General features: G+C 38.0%; 1 protein-coding gene across 4 annotated transcripts in view; it reads left to right on the top strand.

The window, feature by feature from the left end:
* The window catches only part of dclk1a (doublecortin-like kinase 1a), a 55,734-nt gene extending 29,154 nt beyond the window's left edge, over positions 1 to 26,580 (top strand). For 2 of the 4 annotated variants that reach the window (XM_084104357.1, XM_084104356.1), the window contains 12 exons: positions 9,211 to 9,305; positions 16,587 to 16,671; positions 17,504 to 17,679; positions 17,784 to 17,903; positions 19,212 to 19,358; positions 20,935 to 21,068; positions 21,258 to 21,335; positions 21,620 to 21,716; positions 22,867 to 22,947; positions 23,079 to 23,192; positions 23,388 to 23,461; positions 25,356 to 26,580. In XM_084104357.1, coding sequence (XP_083960483.1) covers positions 9,211 to 9,305; positions 16,587 to 16,671; positions 17,504 to 17,679; positions 17,784 to 17,903; positions 19,212 to 19,358; positions 20,935 to 21,068; positions 21,258 to 21,335; positions 21,620 to 21,716; positions 22,867 to 22,947; positions 23,079 to 23,192; positions 23,388 to 23,461; positions 25,356 to 25,413 — 1,259 coding nt within the window. In that variant the 3' untranslated portion in view covers positions 25,414 to 26,580. Of the gene's footprint in view, positions 1 to 7,961; positions 8,036 to 9,210; positions 9,306 to 16,586; positions 16,672 to 17,503; positions 17,680 to 17,783; positions 17,904 to 19,211; positions 19,359 to 20,934; positions 21,069 to 21,257; positions 21,336 to 21,619; positions 21,717 to 22,866; positions 22,948 to 23,078; positions 23,193 to 23,387; positions 23,462 to 25,355 lie in introns of those variants that run through there. The other 2 variants (XM_084104358.1, XM_084104359.1) reach the window with 2 other exon arrangements.
* Positions 26,581 to 27,957: the final 1,377 nt, after the last annotated feature.

Here is a 27,957-nt window from a genome sequence, read left to right as displayed (position 1 = left end):
TCGATACATATCGAAATATTGATATTTTTGACAACACTACGTGACATTGCTGTGCTGTATGGTCACGAAAGCTTATCGTTTGCATATGTTAAGCATTGCGGTTTAAAAACAAGTGATTTTAACCCATTGAAATGCAACAAGCAGCGAAAGAGAACTTATTTCGCCTAAAGAGAACTCATTTCACTATATGCGCGCTCTGTCTGAGAGGCCTGCGTACAGGAACTGCGTACTGCTCAGAGCGCTTAAAGGTACTCTAAGCGATGTTGGGTGACGTCACTTCTTGTTGACGTTCGAAGTATTGTCAAACAAAACGGAGGCTAGCTCGACCCTCCCTCCTCCTCATCCCGTCCCCCCACCCACCCTCCCTTCCGAGTCGAAGGCTTTTCCGATGTAAATTCAGGACTTTGCGCATTCCTTCTCTTTTTCCCTATTGTTTGCTATTTGTTCATCGTAACGTAGTCTCTTTGGTCGTGTGTCGGCCATATCAAAATTCAAGAGAATATAATTCTAACGTTAGTCATTGTCGTTGGCTAGGACATCTCTCCTCTAGCTAACTTCCCTCTTCATGCTTCTCTCTCCTCCACTCCCCACACCCCCCTTCATGTGCACACGCACTAACCCCCCAACCCCCACCCCCAAATCATTCTTGTCGGTTATTGGCTGGAACTCTGTTTGTTATGTTTCGTGGTCCAGGCTGGGCCAGTTTGTTTTTGTTGCCGTTTGTGGAGCCTGGGCTTTCTACAGAGACCGCGTTTATTACAGTGTGTTTAGGGGACAGGCAGCTAGCGGATAGTGAGGAGATGTTTGCTGGACAAAAAATGTTTCGGCCTAAAAAATGCCTGACATCGCTTAGAGCACCTTTAAGAACTGAACTGAGTGCTTTTTTCAGCACAATTGGGCTTGAACGGTTAAATACACATACAGTACTTAGGTGTCAAAATGTCCGTCCTCGTAAACACAGTCATTTATGTCCTCAGTGAAAATAAACAGTTAAGAGAGAAAACGCATATGTAACAGTATATTGGATCCATGCATTCGATCTTAAAATGACGTGCTGTCGTCTGTGTCATTAATGTTAATCAAACAACAAAAAAGAGAAAATCTCTCACTGTTCATGACTAAATCACTTTTGAGAGACTTTAAAAATAATACATGTATATTTAATTTACACAGTGAAGATATGCAGTGATTTTTATACATTTGATTACATTTTGTTCATTGTATAAATAAAAATAGTTTAAACATTCTTCAGAATTTCTTCTTTTATGTTCCACAGAAGAAGAAAAAAGTCACAAAAGTTTGAAACGGCATGAGAATAAATCATGAAATCTCTTCCATAATGATCCGTTATTTTTATATAATGATATATTTTTTTAATAATTATTCATTAGATATTTTAAGGTTCTTAATGAAAATTATTATTAAGTCTGGGTTGGTGGTCTCTGGGTCTGTAAAGTTTAAAAACCCCATTAAAATTTTATTAAAATTATTTGGTTATTTAAATTAGTCTCCACCTGCAGCTAAAGCATTGAAACCTATGCCTTGCACCGTATTTATTTATCGCTCTCCTACTAGGAGTCCCACACTGGTGTGGGCAGGTGTATACTTGGAGGCATCCTGTACTTTCTCAGCAAGACCAGTGGACTGATATGATTGCAATTGCAATTTTGTAGCAGTTGCATTGCTGTTTGGTTATTGCTACTTCTAGATTGTAGTCAATGTCATTGTATTCACAGCTACCAGAAAAACCGATGGTCAATTTATAGACTAAAAATTCCCGTCACTGAAAGGATCAAACAGACTGGCTGATAAACAGGCATCTGCCTTTTAATCTGTCAGACAGCGTATGTCAAATGTGAGATATTTCTTGGGATGAATCAGATAAGTGATTTCAAGAAAGGTCTAGCTGTCCTTACTTTAAGTGTCTGTGAGAGAAGCTGCTCACTGTATGAGTGCTGTTTATATAATACACCCTGTCAGGCTAAGTATAGCACATTGATTTCTGTTTGAGAGTGGCCTGCACACCTTTAAACACACATGAACATGGTGAATTTCTATACAAATGGCACTGATGTACTGTTTGTGTACAGTTACGAGAAGCCTTTTGTTTTTTCACACAACGAAAAACTGAAGCCCATGTCATTCTGCGCATTATTCACAGTTTGAGCGGTACGATCAAGTGTTGAGCATGACAGCACATTTAGAGGTGCTTTAACAAAGAAGACACAGCGAGACAGACATAAACAGCCTCTCTGTCATATTTATCAACAACTGTGTGGGATGGCGGAGATGGTTCATTACAGACTGCATGTCTTTCTGTGCCTGTCCTATTTACTGAAGGCATCCTTCCAATGGATTTCTGATCTATAATCTTAGGTCGTTCTCCTCATGAATTTCTGTTAAGCTTTCCTTTGAATTTGCACGGAGGAGCTTGGCCTTGTAGTCGACTGAATTTTTATCCGAGCAGTTTATCCAGAGAGTAAACTTTAATTAGAGCACCAGAGAGTAATCTTTAATCAGCTCGAAACACCGCTGGCTGACTGTCCACAGGAAATGTAGAGCTGCTCCTGTCACTCTAATTCAGAGACCTTGTTATTATTCTTACTGTGTAATTCTAGCCAGTTGCTCAGCTTGTTACTAACAAACCCACAAACAGCTCATTAACCCATTAGCATGTGCCCTACAGCAGGAAAACTGAACTATAACTATAATGTTAACGCATGTTTATTATTACACGTTATTCCAAAGAAATAAGTTAGTGAAAGAAAGTGTATTCACTTGTTCCACCTGGGAAATGACTTGGGAATGATTTCAACGGATGTTAGCTACACTCTGTAAAAATAGTCTGTAAAAATTGGACCCAATGTACTATGCTAATATGAAGATACTTTCTGTATTTATTTTTCTCAGGTGTTCAATGCTTGAAGAAAATAGGCTACTAGTTAAAATTTACATTTATGCATCTGGCTTTTTTTTATTTATCCAAAGTGACTTACGCATTGCATTCCATATTGCATATCTTTTATCAGTTCATGCATTCTCTGGGAATCAAACTCATGACCTTGGTGTTGCTAGCACCATGCTCTATACAGTTTGAGCCCTAATAGCAAAGTCCAAGTCCAAGTCAAGTCTCAAGTCTTTGAGGTCCAGGTCCAAGTCCAACTCAAGTCTCAAGTCTTTGGGTCCAAGTCAAGTCTCAAGTCTGTGGGTCCAAGTCCAAGTCAAGTCTCAAGTCTTTGGGTCCAAGTCAAGTCAAGCCAAGTGGGGGAAGTACCCAGATTTTGGTGTGTTCCCACCACAGGAACTAGGAACGATTCTAGTTTGAGGAACTAATTTAGCTCCTACTTCAGAGTAGGGTGTAAACCAGCACGATAGGAACTACCAGTGATGTTAGTTTACACTGATTGGCGGAACGCACACGAAACACTTCGTATTGCAGCATCTTGAGACACAGTGCTATTCCAGGTGGCAGAAAGCAGCAGCACTCGCTGAGCGCGGATTCCAATGAACGGAGCAGCGGAGAGCAGAGCGGAGTACAGCGCATGAGCCGCTGCAAGCTCATTGGCTCTCGGCCTGCTTGCGTAGCTGTGACGCGCGCCTGAGCCAGTACATTGGTGTGTAAACACCAGCACCCGCCATTTTTAAAAAGGCTGTTAAAACACACCGATTATAGCCTATATCAGGGGTGCCCAATCCTGCTCCTGGCGATCGACTGTCCTGCACAGTTCATCTCCAACCCTAATCAAACACACCTGCCTTTAATTTCCAAGTGATCCTGACGTGCTCTGAAGACCTTAATTGGTTGCTTCAGGTGTGTTTGATTAGGGTTGGAGATGAACTGTGCAGGACAGTCGATCGCCAGGAGCAGGATTGGGCACCCCTGGCCTATATATTTACTCCACAAACTAACTCTATAAACATGAAAAACAGTGATTGATGGGCCTCTTTACCTTTACGCTGAGGAGAAAATCCAACACAACTTTGAGGGGACCAAGCGAAACATGATTATGTATTTCTGCTCAGCTAGCAACACTGGACATCAACCCCACGGCATACGCTAATAACTTTTTATTACTGTCTCTACTTTCTATGTATAACAGTTCTATCTAATACATATTAGACAGGACTGTTAGAAAGATCGTAAACTAATGAACACGGAGAATGCGAGCACTGTGAGCTCAGGCTCTGGCGTTCTCAGCACCGTCAAAATAAAAGTCACAACAACAAGCGCGGCTTACGTCACTTCAGAGTTCCTACTGGCGGTGCGAATACAACCAGGAAAACGTTCCTAGGGGAACCATTAGTTCTCGGGGAACCACCCTGATGGCTCGTTCCTAGAACTAAGTTCCTAGAATTACCCAGTGCGAAAGCCCCTTTGGTGTCCAAGTCAAGTCTCAAGTCTTTGAGGTCTAAGTCAAGTCTCAAGTCTTTGAGGTCCAAGTCAAGTCTCATGTCTTTGAGGTCCAAGTTCAAGTCAAGTCTCAAGTCTTTGAGGTCCAAGTCAAGTCTCATGTCTTTGAGGTCTAAGTTCATGTCAAGTCTCATGTCTTTGAGGTCCAAGTCAAGTCTCATGTCTTTGGGTCCAAGTCCAAGTCAAGTCTCAAGTCTTTGTGGTCCAAGTCTTTTTTTCTTTTCTTTTTTCCTCAGGTGTTTTATGCTTGAAGAAAATAGGCAACTGGTTAAAATTGACATTTATGCATCTGGCATTTTTAAAAAAAATTATCCAAAGTGACTTATGTATTGCATTCCATATTGCATATATTTGATCAGTTCATGCATTCTATGGGAATCAAACTCATGACCTTGGTGTTGCTAGCACCATGCTCTACAGTTTGAGCCCTAATAGCAAAGTCTAAGTCAAGTCTCAAGTCTTTGAGGTCCAGGTCCAGGTCCAAGTCAAGTCTTAAGTCTCAAGTCTTTGGGTCCAAGTCCAAGTCAAGTCTCAAGTCTTTGGGTTCAAGTCACGTCTCAAGTCTTTGGGTCCAAGTCCAAGTCAAGTCTCAAGTCTTTGGGTTCAAGTCACGTCTCAAGTCTTTGGGTCCAAGTCCAAGTCAAGTCTCAAGTCTTTGGGTCCAAGTCAAGTCTCAAGTCTTTGTGATCCAAGTCAAGTCAAGTCAAGTCTTTGAGGTCCAAGTTCAAGTCAAGTCTCAAGTCTTTGAGGTCCAAGTCAAGTTTCATGTCTTTGAGGTCAATGATTTGTGAATGTTGTTTTGACTTTAAATGCTAGGTCAGAATGTATTCAGAGATGCACAATATATCAGAGGTATTGGCCAATATTATCATAATGTTTTTTTTTAAATTGTCCATCAGATGAGGAAACAGATAAGAAACCCAATTCAAACTGATTTCAAAAGTACTGTTAGGTAGTTATCTTTTTTATGCAAGTTGTAATTTCACTAGAATCATGTTAATTATTGGAGTCTACAATGGGAATGCTATTTAAAAAGAAAAAGTCTATACAGATGTATATTATTGACTGTGACATAAAAAGAATTATCAGCAATCTGGCTGCATCAGTTTGTCTGCAATAAAAACGATAGAAAAGTCATGTTTGTTTGCATGTTGGTGATGGAACCATTTTATTTTTCGTAGCCCTTATTGCATAGGAACTGATATTACTGTATCCTGGTCCATTCTGTCTTGCTCCTCTCTGAAAGCCTGTTGTGCATATCACATAGATGCACCATAAATAGAAATTTCATTAAAAATGATATCCACTGTGAGACAGATGCGCTTTCGTGAATGTAGTCAGAGCAGAGCGCCGCAGAAGACAGACAGAACCACTATCTGGATGCTCTGTATATTTTAATAATGCAGTATTGTGTTTATATATATATAGTGTATTGCATAATTTGTGTGTAAACATATAATATGTTTGTTCTTATGCCATGTATATACTTACTTTATTTTTTTATATTTCCACTATAATTTCTCATTTTTTGAACATCTCATATTTGCTATATTGATTTCTAAAGCCACTTTTTTTTTGTAATGTCTATTCAATGATTTACTCATCTGCGCCAATAATGTAATGTCTTTTGAACTGCCCTTCAGGCTTTTCTCTGCTCATATTTGTGTGATGAATTTAATAAAAAAGTTGTAATCAATTAAAAGCCCTAAAACAGTTTAGTAAAACAGAAAAACTTCTGTGACTGTTCGTAAGTCATTCATACAGAATTTATTTCTGTTGAGCTGTAGTGGGAGTGTTAGATCAGGACAGGGGTATGTCAGGGGAGGACGCTGTACCTCTTTTACGGTCCCTTTTGGATCATATCCTCGCTTTGAATTATGGACAAAGGGTCAGATGCAAACAGCGGATCAAACTGCACCTGGTGTGAAAAAGAGAGAAGTAAACAGCAGAGTGAGAGAGTGAGAGAGAGAGGAGAGAGGTCACATCACTGGATCCATCCTCCCACAGCTGAGCATGTTACACAAGAGCAAACTCAAGAGTCATTTCTCTCTATTCAGTGTCTAAATTTATATTTGTATTATAAACCATGCTGGACTCATATCCCATACAGTACATAAACTATGGGCATTCTCCCAGCAGTCTCCTGCAATGCTATAACATCCTCTATAGCTCAATCGTTTATGTTTGTGTATTTATGGGGGAGTGCTGGAAGGGGGGAATAGTTTCGACCTAGGGTTGGGTTATGAACGGGATATTTGATTACTTTCAGTCATGAAAATGGATGTACATTTGAGCTGTCAAACCTTCCGCTCACAACGAAAACATTCATTATTATTCATGGTGTGATAAAATGAGGAACATTCAGAATCAGTTATTCTTAAACTGATACTTGGTCCCCAATCCAGTCCAGTTTTGAATATTTCTTAATCCATTTCTGACAGGGAACTTTGAGAACGTGTTGAAGAACTAACCCTAAAATAAAACAGTGATGCATCATTAATTTGCATCAAATTAATGAAGCACCACAGATTGTGCTAATGAGTGTACTTCTTCCACCCAGTCTGACACACACACACACACACACACACACGCGTTTTACATATTAGTGAAGACAGATTAAGTGGTTTTTATATTGAGGTGAAAATTTGGCCTTCATACAAACCTCTTGATATTCAAAGCAAAAATATGATTTGAATGTTTCTGAGCTTTTTAAATAGTGACAGACCTATTCAAATGTCTTCACAAGTTTTTTTGGACATATTTCACTATATTTATAAGGAAAATTTTCACAATTGTAACCTCAAGTACAGCAAAATCTGTAATCACACTCACTCTGCATGCATTTCAAAGAGAACTTGGTGCACTCAAAAACCCTTCAGTGTTTTTGGCAGGAAGCCATTTAGAACTAATCACTTCAATAATAATAGACTGAATGCTGAAAGTATTGACATCTAAAAAGCTATAATTGATCCTGTAAACACCACATAGATCACACAGGGTCATGTTGACAAAAGTGCTTTTATAAAGAAGCACTTTTATAGGCTTTTTAAAACATCTTAATATTCACTTGCTACCTGGTGTTATTCAAAAACGAAATAAATGAATCAATAACTAAATAATCATATAAATGCCTGAAAACAAACAATACATAACTGAGTTAATGAATAAATAAATAGCCTAACAGTTACCTTAGATCATTAGGCTACTAACCAACTAAATAACGCCACATTTTGAGTAGGTTCATTGAAGTGACTTGGTCATTTGACATTGTTTTCGCTACACATGAGCGAGACCTAAGAAATTACTATTTCATGTTAAAATACGGTAGTGTTTATGTTTGTATCTGGCCGTGGTTCGAGTGCCATTAAAGGTCTGTCGGTGAGAAGATTCGGCGCGTTTCCACCATTACCTCAGCCCGCGCGCCTCCCACTTACCGTACTGCACTGGCTCAGGCGCGCGTCACAGCTACGCAAGCAGGCCGAGAGCCAATGAGCTCGCAGCGGCTCACGCGCTGTACTCCGCTCTGCTCTCCGCTGCTCCATTCATTGGAATCCGCGCTCAGCGAGTGCTGCTGCTTTCTGCCACCTGGAATAGCACTGTGTCTCAAGATGCTGCAATACGAAGGTAGGAGAGGCGGATTCAGTGCTCTTTTGCGGAAACTGGCTTTTACTTTTCACGACGGAGATTGAAAGTGATGTTTATTCAACTGGGGTTGATGCCAGAGCCAGAAGGATTTTTATTTGAAACGTATTTACATGTGAATCAGTATGTTATTTAATTAGTCTATAGGGGCGGCCGAGTACTATAGTGTTGTTGATACACATTTTATTTAAACGTTTTAACTGAGTTTGTTTTTTACGCTGTCTCTCAAACTTGATATGATAATTTGATATTCCCATAGCTATTTGTCTGCTATAAATAAAATAGTTTGGAAATCTACAATTTATCACTGGGCTGTAAATTAATGAGAATTTAGAATGTTTATGTCAAACCTCTTGCCATTTTAACAGCAAGCAACATTGGAAGCATATATATGTATGTTTTATATGTTTATAAATATGAAATGACACATGTTTGACAGTAGCACCTGATATAATTAGTTTGGCCTAGTTCATGATTAATATTTTATCATTTTTATGTATTTAAAAATTCATTGCATGAAAACACATTGGTTTATTGATGTTATACCTTCACTATAAGCATTGACCTTTTCCATTCATTCATATGCTCTTAGCTGCTGCTTTTATTCAAATTTAAATGTGAATAAGAAAGAATATGTTGCAGTTCAAAATAATATTTTTATTTTTAAAACTTTTTTATTTGCTACCTATTTCAATTTTGATGGTCTGAATAAATGTAATGTCCTGGTGACATATAACAAGAGTGTTAAACTGACAAGGGATGCTTCCTTTTCTGTATCAGCAAATAGAGGCAGTGGTCTGTGATATGAAGCAGCTTGGTGTTGACTGAGAGTTTGGATCTTCTCAGTGGCCTGTAGTGCAGTCATACCATGACTGATGGGCCTTGGAAGATGTGAGTGTGTAGGGATTTGTGCCACTGGGTGTGTGGCACTCTATCCAAAGAGGATTTGTTTAGGGATGCGAATGTGGGAACCAGGAGCAGCTGTGTGGGTGATTTCTTCTCTTCTTATTCACAGACAGGTTTTTTAAGATCTCACTTTTTGAATATAAGAGCACTGGCAGCCTCATTCACATTGAGTTTCATTCACAAACTTTGTGCACTTTTCTTTTTTTTCTTTTTTTGTGTGAACTCAAGCATTTTCCTCTTCCCCCTTGTAGTGAATGGGACCCCAGCCAGTCAGCTGTCCACACCCCATTCTGCAAAGTCGCCCAGTCCCTCTCCCACCAGCCCGGGGAGCTTGAAGAAACGCAGGGTAAGACAATATTCCATCTTCAATCACCCTAATACACACACACACCATGTTTTTACATTAGCTCATATTAACATGATCCTCAGATCTTCTGCTGTCCATCTGGTGGATTTGATATCATCTATCATCTAAACCCAATTCTGCTGTGTTAAATCGTGTCCTTTACAAAATGTTTATCCAGTATATGGCGTGATTTGAGTGTTCAGGGGCCAGTTGCATAAACATAGCCGCTAACTTAAAACTGTGTCTTAAGAACTAGTATAACCAACTAGCAGTTTATTACGGCTAATCAGTCTTACTTTTCAAATTCAAATGAAACCAATTTACCTTTTTATGTAACTGACTTAAAAAAGTCTTGAATAAAAAATTAATGACTAACTTGTAGTCTAAGCAGTTTATGCAACCAGCCGCAGAACCTTCTCCACTTAGATAGAACATCCTTTTGCCCTCCGCCACCATCTCGGGCACTATATAATGCGCTCCTTCTATGTTCTCAGGAAATGGACAAGGCCCTCATTGACAGCACAGCTTAACTTCCCCACTTCTTCAAAGTGGCGCTAAGATCCACAGTCAATCCTTTATTTGGGCCACCACTTTTGGAGATTTTATGTGCTATTTCTGTCTCTAGTGGACTTTTGAGTGTGAAAGTCCATGAATCATCCATGGAGAATGACTTCTGCTTGTAGTAGAGCAGCAATCATTAAGTCCAGGATCCAAAATTAACTTTGGCCATTGTCTGCCAATGGCGAGTATTTGAGAAAATTGACCCTTAATACCATTAACACCGGAGTATATTACATGATTTCAAACAAATTGTATGAACTATAGTCATATTCTCACTGATGTAAGTGATGCGAGCGATTCGATATTTCTTACCTGCCATGAAGTTGTATTTTTCATGATTTGTATTTAACAATATCAACTAGCAGTTTGACAAGTAGCGCAAGTTGTGTCACTTGCAGCATCATATTCGAGATGATATACTTTCTGTGGCACCTATAAAAAAAATAATGAGTGATTTGTGAAAGTTTTTAATTGACTGAATCGCTCGCATCACTTACATCAGTGAGAATATGACAATTTGTTTCATATCATGTAAAATACTGCGGTTGTTTACCTGTCAGTTGGCAAATTATGTTTTATTTACAGACCAAAACCAATTTTTACTCACAATTGGTGCTTGGCAAGTGCGAATTTTGGACCCTGATTGGGACTGTATGGTTGAGAAAGAGAAATTGCATAATACATGCTGTTGAAGGAACATGCAACTCACCAGTTCATTTTTATTTATTCATTTTTTTCACCAAGAAACACATTACCATTGGGTTTCAGAGGCCAGTTTGTGTGTGAGTGGGAAGAGTTTGTGCACGTGACCAGATCAAAGCGTCTATAATCCTGCAGTTGATAGACTAATGCAAAGAGGTTTAATGCAGTAGAAACTTCTCCTTCCCAGTCCAGTTTCTCTCAGGTTATAACATGAGCCTTAAACCCTAGTGATTACTCTGTCTCTCTCTTAAGAGTCTCTCTGTCTTCCATTCTTTCTGAGTGTCTCTCTATTCCTCCTTCTTCGCTCTCCATGACTAAGATGCACTACAGCATCCAAATGTTCACTACAGTATGTTGAGCTTTTGGGTCACTTCAGATCCAGCTGCAGGCAGTTAAAGTTCTTTTGTACAGCCAGTGAATTCACGTGCTAATATCGACCCATTATAGATTAATCGGAAACTGCTAGCCACTATCAAACTGGAGCTTTACTCTGACCTTAAATAAGGTTCTGATGGTGTAGGCTTATAGAGAAACGAGTTATTTACATTAAATGTGCAGCATGTTCTTATTTCTTTCCTTTAGGTAGAGCCTTTCTCTTAAAAGTGCACTCCTGAATGACATATACACTCATACAAGAAGATTCCAGTCAAATTTGGAACCATAATAAAAGCTAGTAGAATAATAAATGTTATTTTACATTGTTTGCCATATTGGTGCCACCATGTTGAGATCACATGACCAGCAGAATGCTACTTATTTTATCTTGGTGACCCTCCTATTATCAAATAATTTCACTCACAAAATAAATGAATTGTTAACTATAGCAATTGTTAACCTCAGTAGCATTATAGCTGAAAACATTGCATGACATTGCATCCTCACCGACATAAATAAGCACATTATTGGCTGCACCTTTAAGAGAAAGTACAGACATGTTCAACTTTTTATATTTGAAATTGTTCCAGATTGCATTAGAATTGGCAAAACTTCCTCTTGTGGAAGAGTCTGACTTTTCATGATTCAAAAAGTGATTGAGTCGACGTGCCGGCAGAGAGACAGCGACTCTGAGCACTTTGTGTTCGCCCTCCACCCGCTAGGAAAGACTCTCAGATTCTCTTCATACTTTTCACTTATCTTGCACCGCAGCCTGAGCTCTTGAAGTTGGATGATCTCTCTGCGGTTTGATTCTGTCAAATGGCTTTGCTCTCAGCTGGTTGCTGTTGCAGAATGAGAATTTGGGACAGGCAGATCTGCCCAAAGCAGAGACGCATCTCAGCGTCTTTACAACCATCTCCTGCATAAGTGGGTCAGGCTTTGAAACCCCCCCAGTGGAGTTTTGTGAATGAAGGAGGGAGAAAAAAACATTTACATAAATATGATACAAATGCAAAAGAACTGAATGTTCTCTCCTAAAAGGCTCCGAAGAAGCAGGCACTTCTTTATCTGGCTTATGAATTTATATGAGTCTACGAATGTTGTCATTGCTGCTTTGTGGTTTGGTTAGTCAATTAGCTTGCAGTGTATGCAAATACATTGCTAATGTGTGTAATTACAGCATTTCTCCGCTAGCAATCCATTCTCCTGAAAATCCAAAGATTAGCCATTATAAACTTCTCTGATTGCTTATGCTACAGTTTTAAATGACCTTACTGCTTCCACTTGAATGATTTAAACACTGATCATTACTACTGATTTATTATTAATTGGCTTTACCGCTCAAGCCTGGGCTGTGAATTGCATTCAACGCATGACCCACTTTCAGAAATGAGCCACACAAGAGTGGAGGATCTATACTGGGAATATAAAGTGTGTGTGTGGCCTCTGTATCCTTAGGCATATCCCCTTCTTCGTCTCTCTTTTTTCCATGAACCCTCAGTTTCTCTGGGGAAGAACATGGAACACATGCGCATTTGATGCTATGGCGACAAATACATTTTTAATCAATGTCAAAACGCATCTAAAACAGTAATGAACCCTTTCAACGTGAGCTAATCCATCTCAGTCTGGGTAAACAAGATTTAATCGAGATAAATGAGGTTACAATTTCATTTGTATCATAGCTGCGAGATTAAATGGATATTTTGTTTGTCATTTTTTTAATGGTTGGTTAACTAGGTAGGCTGTGTGTTTTCTGTTGCATAACATGAAAAGCGAGGCCATCAAGCTCAGCATCATTCTCAAAATCACACCTGTCTCTATCAGAGTTGAGTGCAGTTCAGGATTGAATTGAGAACGCATCTGTTCAGATTTGAGGTTGCAAACAGGATGCAGAATTCCTTCTTTCCTATTTTGTTGTTGTGATGGATAAAGTATTCCTGTTCTCGTTATTGCAGTTCCACATCCTGTGGGCGTGGCCAATTCAATTCAAATTTTCATAAAAACACACTCTTCATCATCTCTATGATGATGTTCGTCAATCTGTCTGTTGGGTTGCATGCTCCTCACATTTTCCTTTGGTGTTTTCACACCTGTATTTTTTTTTTTTTTTCTTTTTGGATGTTTAAATTACATTGTGTGTGTAAGTGTGCATGTGTTTTCATTCATTCCATAAACATTGATATCTCAAGTAAAGTGTTTTAATTTTTGAGTGAGCCATTCCTTTAACTGGTCACTTCATATTCATTTCAGAAAATAGACACCTTGTTTTCTGTCTGATACCATGTAAATATTACCACTTCTTTTTCTCTGTCTGTGCAGTAGTTTTCTGTCCTCTTGTGTTCCATTGGTTCTCATTGTTTTTTTCTGTTTGTTGTACCTTATTGTTTTTGACTCTGCTCAGATTCCTGCTCTGCTCAGTACTCAGCTCCTGTATATCTTTGCTTTATTGTCAATCAAGCAGTTATCTTTGTTTTTCTATTAGTTTTGTATCATAATCTAATTCTTTGATGTTTTTTATGTGTATAAGGCATGTCATTTTCTGGTCATTGTTTTTAATGTGTTATCTAGACTTATGTTTTTTTTCCATAAAGCATGTCATGAAACCATTCCATCATGTACGTATGATTGCAGATGCTGAATACATTAAAGAGTAAGTCTCTTTAGTACGAGTTCTTTACAAAATCATTTCGGTACTCTTCTGTTTATTTGGGACAGTTTGGCTCAGAGTTGCTTTAATCACATTTTATTTATCCCAGACGTTGCGGATGCCAAACCAATTTTACTTTTGTACTGCACAAACGCTTTAATGATGGTCCTGCGTTTAAAAAACGAATTAATGCAGTCGGTCACAGAGTTAGTTAGATTACAGGTGTAGTTACCAAAGTGACTCTTGTGAGATTTTCTCACTTTGGTCTTAATGGAGTTGCAGCTAAGAAACAAAACCTCAGAGATTCCAGAGAGAGGGAATGAGTAGCAGCGATCCTGATGAAAATATTGGATTAAATTTCCCTATTGCATCACCATCTCCACAAAACAAAATCATCTCAGGCATTAAATCAGTCATTCAAGCCATTATGTAATTGGTCTGAAGTCTATTTTTGTTATGAGCATCATAATTGCACAGATGCTGAATAACAGACTATTATGCAACCGAGTACTTACATTTATCAGAACATAATATCATAACATAAAATAGTGAGCCTACGTTCTAACGTACAACCCAGAAGCGCTGCGCTGTTACACTACCGTGAACTCACTCAGAGGCCCACACAGACGAAAATGAATAGTTGAATAAAGCGCACAAAAAGTATTCTCGTCGCTTGATAAACTTAAGGTTGAGCCACTGTAGTCACTTGGACTATTTTAACGATGTCTTTACTAACTTGTCTGGGATGTTAAATATCGATAACCTAGCAGCCTATGAAGGAGTGAGCCAGCTCTCAGATTTCATCAAAAATATCTTACTTTGTGTTCCGGAGATGAACGAAAGTCTTACGGGGTTGGAACAACATGAGGGTGAGTCATTGACAGAATTTTCATTTTTGGGTGAACTAACCCTTTAACATAACGTAATATTGATCAGTGGATTCAGATCATTAAATTAAACGAGAGGCAAATACAAAAAACAAACAAAAAAAGGTCTATTTTGTTTTGCTCCAGAGAAATTTTGTGAAAGTCTGATCTGACCTAGCATTCAGCCAGGAAACAGGAAGATGCCTTATATGGGCTAGTCTCTGGCTGCTTCCTGTCTCGCAGAGGGAAAATATTATTAGTACGCTCCAACAGTTTCCATGGTAACAAGAGTTTTGACAGCGCTAGGACAAACTGTGATCTGAATGAAATAGAAAAAGGATGCGGAAACACACGCGCGCACACACACTCACTCTCTCGAGTCAAAGCTCTTTCCGATGACACTTAAACAGCCCTGCATATCTGCCCGTCTCATATGTATCCACTCAAACTGACATTATAAAACAGTGTGTGTGTGTACTGTAGGAGTGCTGACCCTCCCTGACCCATCCACTGTTTCGTCTCGGCATATTTGCGCTTCGTTCTCGCCATTAGCAGCAGCTCCTTACAGCGCCGCCGTCCCTGAGGTGCGACCGGGGCCGCAGTCCAATCAAATCCATTTGAGTTCGCCCAACAGCCAGGAAAGCGCGGTGCTCCCGGAGACATCTTTCCAATTATTCTCCGCGCGGACTTGAAAGGGTCCCTGCACCCTGACTGGCGGCAACCGGGAGCGAAAACCAATTTACAGAACAGCCAGCAACTCCGCTCACACTTGGTGCTTCCATGGAAACTAGCAAAGAAACACTGATGTGCTAACTGTCTTTGTCCTGCTGTGTTTAAAAGTGAGAATGAGAGGATTGTGTCCCGAGCGTGCCGACCGTCCTGACGGGAATAGCACATGCGGCAGCTTGAGGATATCCAGCACAGGTAGAAAGTTAGCGAAATACCCAGGGAGTGGTTTATCCTTTTCAGTGTTTTTTTAAGTTAACTGTTAGGTGGTTTTTGGAGTTATCAGTATCACACACTGACCATGTAGCAGCTACTGCTATGCAGTTGGTGGGCATGTGTGACGGCATCAAATTTTCATGTTGCGATAATTGCTGAAGCTTTTACCACGGTATACCGTATTATCACGATATTGTAAAAAGTTGCAAAAAAGTGTTGTTATACTATAACAGGCTTAATAACTTTTTTCTTATAACAAAAACAACTCTGAACATACAACAAAGCAATACACAAAATGTTTCAAACAGATTCAAGTGCAAAATAACAATATATCACTTTACAATAAGGTCTCATTAGTTAATGTCAGTTAATACATTAACTAACATTAACAATGAGCAATTTGTTACAGAAGTTATTATTCTTTGTTAACCTTAGTTAAAAAATGATTACACTTTATTTTAAGGTATCTTTGTTACACTGTAATTATACATTTAAGTACTGAGTAATATTAAGCAACTACATATACTTACTACAGGGTTAGGATTAGGGTTTGGTTTGGTTTAGGGTTAGTAGCATGTAATTATGCATAATTCATAGTTATTACTAAAGGAACCGCATGTAACATGTAACAATAACAGTGTAAAATAAAGTGTTACCAACAAATACATCTAATCATTGTTAGATAATTTAGGTCCACTAAATAATACAGCTACAACTTTTGATTTTAATAATGTATTATTAAATATAAATAAAAATATAAAAATGTTTAAGTTTGAAAATAAATAGCCTATTAAGTCTTTAAGTATTTGGTTATGTGATGAACACCACTGCAAATACAAACATCTGAATGGCTGTTTGAAACTTTTAAATACTGTTCAGAAACAGAAAGTAGCGCAGCTGCTTTGTTTATGGGGTTTACCGGGGTAACGACTGCATTTCTGCCGTTCGATCAGCGGCATCTGCTGTCAGAGAGTGAATGTGCATTTTCATTCAGCACGTATTCTTCATTCGTTCCTCCATGCTGCTCATGCTTGCTTGATGGGAAAAGTATTCTTAAAATGCATTCTAAAAATCGGAATAATTCGTAATAAATAATTATTAATGATATTTTGAAGTGCCCACCATAACAATATCGGGCATGCTTATAGTGGTTTCTGGTTTAATTGGTTGTTCTCTTCCTCACAGGGATCCCAGCACAGTGGTTCCTCTCTGTCTCTGGCCTCTACCAAAGTCTGCAGTATGGATGAGGAGGAAGGTACTGTGAACGATGGTAAGAGATCAAGCAAAGCTGGTTTTTAGACAGTATTATTTTAGTATTATTTATATAATATTATTTTTAATTATATTTTGTGTTTTAAATTTGAGTAATTTTGACGTGTGCTTTAGTCATTTTTATTATTTATTGTAGTTTTTAAAAAATATTTCTATATAGCTTAAAATTATTTTTATTTCAGTTTTAGGAATGTTAGTACTTCAACCTAAAAAATTTAAACAAATATTTTTAATTTTTAACTACTAACTGGAATAATAAATAATTTTATTTCAGCTTTAGCAAAAACGATTTTTTTGTATAGTTTCAGCTTTAGTTAACAATAGCATCACTAGGTTTAGACTGTTAAGCATGGCAGTCAACTGACCATCCATGAAATATAAATGTATTCAGACTTCCTTACAAAGAGATCAAGGTCTACAGTAGGTTTGTGCTGTTCAAGAACTGTGATCTTATGCAGATGTGGCAGGTTGATGAATTTATTAATGAGAGTGCCCTTTACTAATGAAAGCTTTATAGTTGCTCAGTGTCTTAAGAGTATGTCTGCAATGAAGGTCAACATTTGAAGGCTTTGCATAGGTGTTCATTATACAATAATTTCCGCTTCAATGTACACAGTGTAGCCGATTGTACTAATGAAAGACACATGAGGTGTGAACCAAATACATGTTTATCGTCTTGTTCTTTGAGCTGCATTCAAAGAGATTCTCAGACTAGGAATGTTGGTCTGGAATCAAATGCTACCACTGCCTACAGAGATTTCAGTCATAAAAACAGATTCTGAATGAGGCCCACTCAGTCTTGCTCTAATTTTCTTCCTCACCGTCTGCAGCCGAGCCCTTGGAGGAGACGCCGATACCCGTAGTCCCGAGCTCCATTTCAGATCGGTACAAAGTCGGCCGAATGATCGGAGACGGGAATTTTGCGGTGGTCCATGAATGTGTGGAGCACTCGACTAGCAGGGGGTACGCTCTGAAGATCATCAACAAAGGCAAATGCAGAGGGAAGGTGAGATGTGAAAGTATTATGATATTGTCAATAAAATGCTTATATTTCTATTTTTATGATGATTTATACAATATATTTTTATTCTGAATTTTTCTCCTACACAGGAGCATATGATCCAGAATGAGGTGGCTATCCTAAGAAGAGTGAAACATCCAAACATTGTGCTGCTGATTGAGGAAATGGACACTTATAGTGAACTCTATCTGGTCATGGAGCTTGTAAAGGTGTGTACTATAGTATTTTCATGCACCTGAGGTGATGAAATTTTGCTTGTTTTACATGTCTTGTGGTGATCCGGATTAATTTTAGCTCTTGATGGTCCGTGAAATGGCCACCCTGTGCAGTTGTGCTGCCTGTGTTGAACTGAGCGTTATTTTAAGCTGCTGCTCCACTTAACTCGACTCTTTGAGGGGATTTCTGCCATGCGAACGGCAAACCAGGCCATCGTGAACTTTCTGCCTGTTGTGTATAAACTCCTTGACCTCAAGAAAACTCTTATGACGTAGATCATTTTCTGTATGTGGAAATACCACCTTGCTTTGAAACCGTTCCATTCCCAAACCTAGCTGTAGATGTGAAAGATACCTCAGACCAGGGCTGGGCAGAATAATGATATACATCATACAATATAAAGGGTCTATCTATCCACAGAGATTTTGCTATATTGTGGTATGTAAACACCAAGCCTATCTATGCTTACTGCCCATTCACTAAAATGATGGCTATAATCTATAAGTTCTGTTTATTATAAGCGTGCGCTGAAGTAACATTGTCTGCCTCTACATGTGGACTTCTCTATTCTCATAGGATTAGAATGATTATTAAAACTTGTACCTTATCATAGTTATCGTTCTTGGTGTTAATCGGCATTTAAAGGGATAAAGAAACATGCTTGAATGAGAAAATAAAGAGCAAGAAGTGCTTGATGTTAAAACGATTTAGGGGCTGTTTACACAGAACGCATTTTTGCAGTTTGTCCATTGTTTTTCTATTTAAAACGAGCAAGACAGACGTCTATGTGTCTTTTGCAGTGTCTCGCACATGCATTCTCGTTCATTCTGAAAACGCGGAGCTCAAGCTAAAAACGAGTATTTTTTAAGAACTCAGTGATGTACTCACAATGATTGACACAAGCGCGCTCAGAGAAAGCCGCTTTCATACATCATGCAATCACAAATTCAGTTATTTTGCGGATATGCGTTGTATCTGTGCATTTGGTAATACTGTGACAGCAGCCTAATATCCCAGACAGCAACATAATGTCGGCCCAGATCCAGCCCACATTTGGACCGTGTGGAATCCAAGTGTACCAGATGTGGGCCGGATCTGGGCCGACACTATGTTGCTGTCTGGGTTACCTGCTGTGGTCTAAGCCATAAAACATGTTAAACATAAAACATGTTAAACAAATTACAAAAATAAAAATACTCACTTCTCTTGGATGAATAACTTCAGTAGCATTAATAAGAATCAATGCATATTTAATACAGTGAAGACGACTATTCAATTTCTTACTTTGTTCTTATTTTTAGGGAGGAGATCTATTTGATGCCATCACCTCCGCCAACAGATACACTGAGCGGGACGCCAGTGGCATGCTGTACAACCTAGCCAATGCTATCAAATACTTACACAGCCTTAACATCGTCCACAGGGACATCAAGCCAGAGAACCTTTTGGTAAGATATCAACACGCCATCCATCCATCCATCCATCCATCCATCCTTCCCTCTTTCCTTCCTTTCCAAAACATACTTCTGAGAGTGACATCCTGTGAAAATATCTCATGTCTAACTCTCAAGCGCTGTTGTTGTCACATCCTAAAGATCACCAGCCTCCACAAACATGTGTTCCTGTGTGTACGTGTAGAGGAAAGGAACGGATGAAACTCATAGGTCTTGTGGGCTGGAACTATATAAGTGTGTTTGGAGATAGAGAGATGATTGCTGCGAGATCTTTGACTGAGTCTAGACCAGCCACCTACTGACTGACTGCATACGTGTGATATCACTTCTGCAGCGGAAGAACTGAGATGTGACTCACACTTTGACAGTTCACAGACTGTACTGTTCCCCAAGGCTGCGCTCGTACGAACCTTTTACCAGACACCATTCATGAATCAATGGCTGATACGCAGCCACTTCCTCTACTGATTTAAGAGGGAAGCGTTAAGGCAAAACACCACAGGTGAATAGGGTTAAACTTTTAACAAATAGATACCACCATACTTCAAGTTCCCCTGTTGATTAATCAGTACAATTGTTTTATATTGCAAGTTTTCTGAAATGTTATGAATAAATATTTAAATGAGGCATTATCTAAATAAATATGCACTAATTTGCATAAATGTCCAGAACATAAATCTGAACTTTAGATAAAGCAAGACTCAAAATGCCTCTGTTTTTGTTGGTATATTAAGTTAAAGGTTGAGTTACAGTGGAGATTCTGAGCATCTCGTTTTATCATGTTTTTAGGAATAAAATATTATGTAAATCAGGTGAATGATATATGAACATACCCCCTTGTAAAAACCTTCAGAATATAGATTGGAGAATGGTAATGTTTTTGGAGTGGACAAATAGATAGTGAGTGTAATAACATAACATTTTAAATGTGTATTTTGGATGTTGTTTTTTTCACTGGTCTGAAAAAAGACAAGTTATGGAGGAAAAATATGCCAAAATCTCTAAATGGACCAGTGCATTAAAACACAATTAGTGTCTTGCCTTAAGCCCTGTTTATGAGCTAGGGAATTTGTCTATAAATGCTGTGGATCTTACAATTGAAATGTGATCAGGTAGCAGTAAATAAGACCCTCTGTTTCTCAAATTCACTCCAGTGAGCTGGAAATAGCCGTGCGCTGGCTCACATATGCGCTCACTCAGTCTCAGTGTGTTGAAGGTAATCGCTTGTGGCTGGAAGGAAGCATACGTGTAAATGCACCTTGCAATGCAGAATGAGGTTTTTTCATAATGCATCACTTTACATATTATATAACAACACACACAAAGCCAGCCAATCTTAGGATGCTCAATGGATTCCGTTCCTTTTTAGCATCAGTAGAATTTAGGTTAAAGACATTACATGCACACATATCTGTTTATTTGAAGCGAGTGCATATTTTTGACACTGATCTGCACATTTGCTCACCTTGGGATTTTTGAGAGCCGGATATGTCATTTTCAAAGATTGCTTTGAAGGATCTAGGTTGATTTTGCTCCCAGCTCTAATATCGTTCTTCGCTTTGATTCGCAGGTGTACGAGCATCAAGACGGAAGCAAATCGCTGAAGCTGGGCGACTTTGGCTTGGCCACCGTGGTAGACGGACCCCTGTACACTGTCTGTGGAACACCCACATATGTAGCACCAGAGATTATCGCAGAGACCGGGTGAATATTTTAGTGTGTTTGCACAAATCTGGGCCATTGAATGTGTGATATTTTCATGGACTCGTGTGATGCTATTTAGCATACTGTTGTGATTGTTATGATCATATTATTTAGAATTATAAAGCTGAAAAAGTATTAAGTATAGAGCAATAAAACTAAAACAACACTCTTTTGTTTTCTGGACTGTAGGTATGGCCTTAAGGTAGACATCTGGGCCGCTGGAGTCATCACATATATTCTCCTCTGTGGCTTTCCTCCATTTCGTGGGTAAGTTCAGTGTGTATGAGAAAATGTGGCTTAGGTTTATGTGAGATTATAATTGCAATTCCTGTAATTGCCATCAAAATGGTGAATTTATCAGTAGATGTCAAAGATTCATTCTTAAATACATTCTTGCTGGTATGTAGTGCACTTTGAGTAATGTAATCAAAGCTGTAAGGTTATGTAAGATGTTATTGCGCCTCCCTGTGGCTATCTGTGGTACTACCCATGAACCAAATGCATCGAGCTCCCCTGTTGATGCATATTTGAAGTCGCATTCCCTATTTCAGGAGCACTGATGATCAAGAAGCTCTGTTTGACCAGATACTGCTGGGACAGTTAGAATTCCCTCTTCCGTACTGGGACAATGTATCCGACTCAGCCAAAGTAAGTGGAGTTTGTTTGGAATAAGTCATAATTAGTGGATTTTTCAAAAGACAAATAACATTATAATAAATAATATTGTGTTTTTTTAAAGCAACATTATTTGATATAAAAAATTATGTTAAAAAAAAAAGAGCAAAATAATAGGATAATAAATATCTAGGCTTCGTAAAAGCAAAATAATATGATAATAAATAATATGTGGGTTTTTTAAAAGCAAAATAATATGATAATAAATATGTGGGCTTTGTAAAAGCAAAATAATATGATAATAAATAATATGTGGGTTTTTTAAAAGCAAAATAATATGATAATAAATATGTGGGCTTTGTAAAAGCAAAATAATATGATGATAAATAATATGTGTTTTTTTAAAAGCAACATAATTTGATTTTAAAATATGTTTTTTAAAAAGCAAAATAATATGATTAATAATATGTGGGTATTTTTAAAAGCAAAATAATATGATGATAAATAATATATGGGTTTTTTAAAAGCAAAATAATAAAATAATATGATAATATGTGGATATTTTAAGTGCAAAATAATATAATAATATGTGGGGTTTTTAAAAGCAAAATAATATGATTATATGTGGGTATTTTTAAGAGCAAAATAATATTATAAATAATATGTGTTTTTTTTAAAGCAACATAATTTGATATTAAAAAATATGTTTTTTTATAAAGCAAAATAATATAAGTAATATGTGGGCTTTTTAAAGCAAAATAATGTGATGAATAAAATGTTGGCTTTTTAAAAGCAAAAAAATACATAAGTATATATTATATTATAGATATAATTATATTAATAATATGATCATTTTGTGATTTGTCTATGATATATTATTTCCCTGACTAGGAAATAGTGTATCACTATAGACAAATAACGAAATGTATAATGTTCGAAATCAAATGGAATTCTGGTTTTTAAAACCTTACATTATTATCATATTATTTTGCTTTAAAACCCTACTCATTTTTTCTTATCATAATATTTCACTTTTAAAAAGCCCACATATTATTATTATTAATTATAACTTTTTGTTTAATGTGGTCACCAACTGAAGGTCATGAGTCTCAAATTGGACATCACTATGTATTTGTTGGCATTGGGGTTTGGCAGTAACTCTGTGTCCCGTCCGTGTCCTCAGGAGCTGATCGTGTCCATGCTGCAGGTGGAAGTGGATCAGAGATACACAGCGCTGCAGGTGCTGGAACACCCCTGGGTCACTGTGAGTAATTCAGATTAAACTCATCTGTATGTGTGAATCTTTATTGATAAATTATAACAGACACAGTCTTAACACATTTAGTCCTCTTGTTTAATAACTACAGTAACTGATCGGATCAATGGCTGTTTCAGAATGACGGTCTGTCAGAAAACGAGCACCAGCTGTCAGTGGCAGGAAAGATCAAGAAGCACTTTAACACTGGGCCCAAGGCCAGCAACAACACCCCAGGAGTGTCTGTCATGACGGTAAGAACACGCTCACACCAGACGCAGAATAAACATGAAAGACCAGACACAATGTGTGATGGACAGCTGAGGCAAAAGTTCAAACACTATTAGCTTACAAATGATATACTTTACTAACATTTGAAATAGACTACAGCTGATGATTTGAGTTTATCTATAATGTTATCTGAGCTCCACTGATTTTTCTTCGCTTAGCTCGACCATGACTTTTCCATCCAGAGATCAGGGTCGTTGGATTTCTATCAGAACCCGGGCATGTTTTGGATAAGGTAACGCCACGTGTCCGCTGTAGCACGCCAGCCCCTGTCTTGTTGAAGCCCACTGAATCCTGCTCGTGTCATGATCAAAGATGGCCATCTACATTCAGCCTGTGTGTGTGTGAACGTTCTCAGTTCAGAATGTGCATGATTTGCTTCAACATCATGGCAATTGACATATTTGTATGTGCTCTTCACCTGAGTGTGCTGCTTGTGTCACTGTCCTGCTTCTAACCAGCTTCTCATGATCTTCAACCTTGTGCAGAAAAACATATACTCAGCAACCAGTCCCGCTGTTGCCCATGTTTATTTTGTTAGTAGAAATTCACTTTTAATATATTTATGACATGTATGTATTAATATTAAATGTACTCTACTGTAAAATCAGCTTTTTTAGATTAAATTACATTTTAAAATATATAAAAACAGTTCTTTTGAATTGTAATAATATTTCACAATATTACTGTATTTTTAATTAAATAAATGCAAAAAAGGTAATAAATACCTTTTCAAAAACATTTAAACAGTCTTACTGACACCAGCCTTTTGAACGATAGTGTATTTACATTTCATTTGTTATTTAGAATTTTTTTAAATATAAGATTTTTTTAAATAATTTTAATTAAAGGGATAGTTCACCCCCCCAAAAAAACATTTTAATGATTTTTCACTCTCATCATAATATTCCAATGTATATATAATGTCTACAGACATAATGTCCAATGTCCAAACAGAATGTCCAAGCTTTGGCAACCATCCACTGTCTTTGAGTTTAGACATTCTGTCTAAGATCTTTAGGCCTGGTTTCACAGACTGGACTTATATTAAGTCTTGGTTCAATTAGGACATTTAAGTAAGTTTTATAAACGTGCCTTGGAAAAAAAAACACTACTGGTGTTCATATTTAGACAAAATGTCAGTGCAAGCTTCTTTCAGTTAAAACAGCTCAAACATGCATTTTAGTCTGGGACTAGGCTTAAAGGGATAGTTCGCCCAAAAATGATATTTAAGCCATGATTTACTCACCCTCAAGCCGTTCGAGATGCATATGTCAATCTTTTTTCAGACGAACACATTTTCAGTTATTTTAGAAAATGTCTTAGATCTTTCAGTGGTTATAATGTGAAGCAATGGGGTCCAGCTGATTCAAGTCGCAAAATGTGCATGCATCCTTCACAAAAATAATCCATCCGGCTCCAGGGGGATAAACGAAGGCCTTCTGAGGGTAATCCGTGCGGTTTTGTCGTAAAAATATACATATTTAAAACTTTATAAACGAAAATAACTGGCTTCCGGTGGCGGTCGGCGCGCGTTCATGGAGATGAATGACGTCGTGACGTAGAGCGAACGTAGAGTTTTGTTTTGCTCTGCTCTCTGGCTGCGCTGTCACGCTCGTTCTACGTCACAACGCTTCCTGCGTTACGTCCTACGTCATTTGCCAGCAACCATCTCCATGAACGCGCGCCGACCGCCACCGGAAGCCAGTTATTTTCGTTTATAAAGTTTTAAATATGTATATTTTTACGACAAAACTGCACGGATTACCCTCAGAAGGCCTTCGTTTATCCCCCTGGAGCCGGATGGATTATTTTTGTGAAGGATGCATGCACATTTTGCGACTTGAATCAGCTGGACCCCATTGCTTCACATTATAACCACTGAAAGGTCTAAGACATTTTCTAAAATAACTGAAAATGTGTTCGTCTGAAAAAAGATTGACATATGCATCTCGAACGGCTTGAGGGTGAGTAAATCATGGCTTAAATATCATTTTTGGGCGAACTATCCCTTTAAGACTTGCCTGTGAAACCGGGGGTAAGTGTTTTAACTGACGAACATAATGCAAAATTAGGACATGGTGAAATCTGTTGTAATTAAGACTAAAGTTCCCTATTTCCTCCATCAGACCACCGCTCTTGATAAGGAGAGGCAGATTCTCAGACGAGGACGCCACCCGAATGTGAGCGCAGCTCCCTGGACCACCCAGCCGACCTGTAGCCTCCACATCCCAGCCTTTACGCCTCGTCTGTGCCCCGGTCTGCACCTCGACCCCACGTCCCAGCCACCCCTCCTCCTCCCCAGTCCATGTCCCTCTCCCACCACCATCACCACCACCACCTCGCCCGAGTCTGAAGACTTTTCCGCCTGCTCCACGGAGACTGTTCGCTCCCTCTTCTCCCCTTTCTAGCGTTGAAAGGAAAGAGAGCGAGTGGAAAGGGCACTAAAAGAGGAGAAGGGTTTATGAGGATTCGGAACGCGGCCCGAGTGGACCGATGAACTGAACTGAACCATTTTGTAATCTGATCACATAAAGGTGCAGGGAACATGATGACCGTCAAGAAGGGTTTCTTGTTTATTTATGGTCATTATAATAACCTTTTCATTTATTTATACATATTGAAAACATATTCTTTTTTTATTCAAGTTAAATAATGTCCTCTTTTTCTGTTGAAGCACCTTAGAAACGTGATGTTTTTATTGGTCCGGTATTGTTCATATGCTCTAGAAGGAAACTGTAAGGACACTGTAACTGATTAGCTATTGGCATTCCTGGTAATTAGTATCCCGTGTTCCCAAAAACCTTTCGAAGCAGACTGAAAATGATTTGAATTGTCGATACCTGGACTTCCTTCCCTTAGTGGTTACAGTACTTGACGCACAGCACTTGTTCATACGTGAGATGGGGACCTTGTTTTGTAATCAGTGTAAATAATATAATTTCAATTATTTTGATATTGACAATATATTTCTTTATCTTATCTAGACAATGTAAGTCACATTTAACCATTTTTGCAGTTTTAAAGTATATGGAACATAAGCACAAATGCATTGTGGGAAAGACATAAGCAACATTCCTTGATACAGGGTCAGCTCTTGGAAATACAAATGCCGGTTCGTTCTGATTAATTCCATTTCATTAATGCAGGACATTCATTCAGCGGTGCTGTGTAATGAGAAGTCAGGAGGTCAGATTAAGGTTGAGTGTTCCTGAAGTGCTGTAAGAGGTGTTCTAGTAACTCATAGCCCTGCTTACGGTGTCATTGTATTCTTTCATTAGTGCATGGAATACAGAGTGGCTCTTACATTATAATTTGAGACATTATCTTATTAAAAAATACATTTTAACCTCATTTTGTTGTTGTGTATTGATACTGTTTGACCCCGGCTATCCATTTATTTCTTTAATTATTCAATAACTTAGTCTCTGTAATTATTCAATTATATCTGGATAAGGTAATCTCCCTGATAGCACACGCACATCACGGAGACGTCTACTTGATGTGCGTGTTTACATCTGGAAGACGTTTTTTGTTTTGTTTTGTTTTTGAGTTTTTGCTCATCTGCAATACGTCTATAGGACGTTTCCTGTCAGATGTCAAATAGATGTTTCGAAAATGTCTTTAAGATGTTTATGATTTAGAATGCATGTAAAACTGACATCTCAAAGACGTCTATCAGGTGTTAGTAAACAGCAGATGCTTTCCAGATGTAGTGATCTTTAACAGACATCTTGCAGACGTACATCCAATTGTTTCTGATATGTTTGACTACACGCTGCAAGACGTAACATGCACATCTGCGTAAACAGATGAGGCAAAAAGTCTATAGACACCCCCTTTAACCTTCTGACGTCTTTTATAAATCACTTTTTGTCAGTTCAGCACTGTTTTGTACTCAAGTATGAAGTAGCAAGAGTTTTCAAAAACGCATCAGATCTACACGAATCAATCATTATCACACAAATAACTTATTTTAAATTCTCTCTAATGTAAACCTAACGCCTATTCACAAACAAACCACAGTTGTTGTTTTTTTGAGCGACAGAGATATTTGGAAATGAACTGATAACATTTATCACTTTGCCCTCTCAGGCAACAACAGCGTTACATTTTCACTGACCATGACTTACAATGAAACAAAAATATATATAGGTAAAGCTCATTTCCACTTTGACTTCACTGTTCTCGTGCATTGTTTTACATTTCCCGTCTTTTTCTGTTCTGCGCAGTGTGCGCACCAGAACGTTTCCCTCCGCTGTTCACTTTGGTCACGTGACTATGTAATTTAATTTCATACAAATAATTGTAATGTCAAAGGCTGAGCGGTTGATATGTACCCACTTGATAATATATTTTTGAACTAATTTAAAATGCTAAACAAAAGTTAAATAAAAATATTTCCTCATTTTTTAACAAATAAGCTTTTGATTATTTATAATGGTTTACGTTATAACAATAAAATATATTTGACCAAATAAATATTTTTCAATATATTTAAAATTTGCTAAAACTCTTGAACGCTGACGTCTGCATGATAAAGCAAACAAAACAAACTGTAATCGATATTATCACTAAATGCCATAAACCATCTGTGCATGTGTATGTACTCTTTTCGGACATTTTGAACGCATCCATCATAAAAAAATTTAATAAAAACAAGAGAAGGTGACCACTGAATTCATGACTGTCAAGAAGTGTTTAAAGAAAAAAATACGAATAACTCAAAAA

This window comes from Abramis brama, assembly GCF_963993115.1.
Source record: "Abramis brama genome assembly, chromosome: 25".
NCBI classification, from domain to species: domain Eukaryota; kingdom Metazoa; phylum Chordata; class Actinopteri; order Cypriniformes; family Leuciscidae; genus Abramis; species Abramis brama.
The sequence above is the reverse complement of the archived record's forward strand: the minus strand, read 5'-3'. Positions and strand labels throughout refer to the sequence as shown.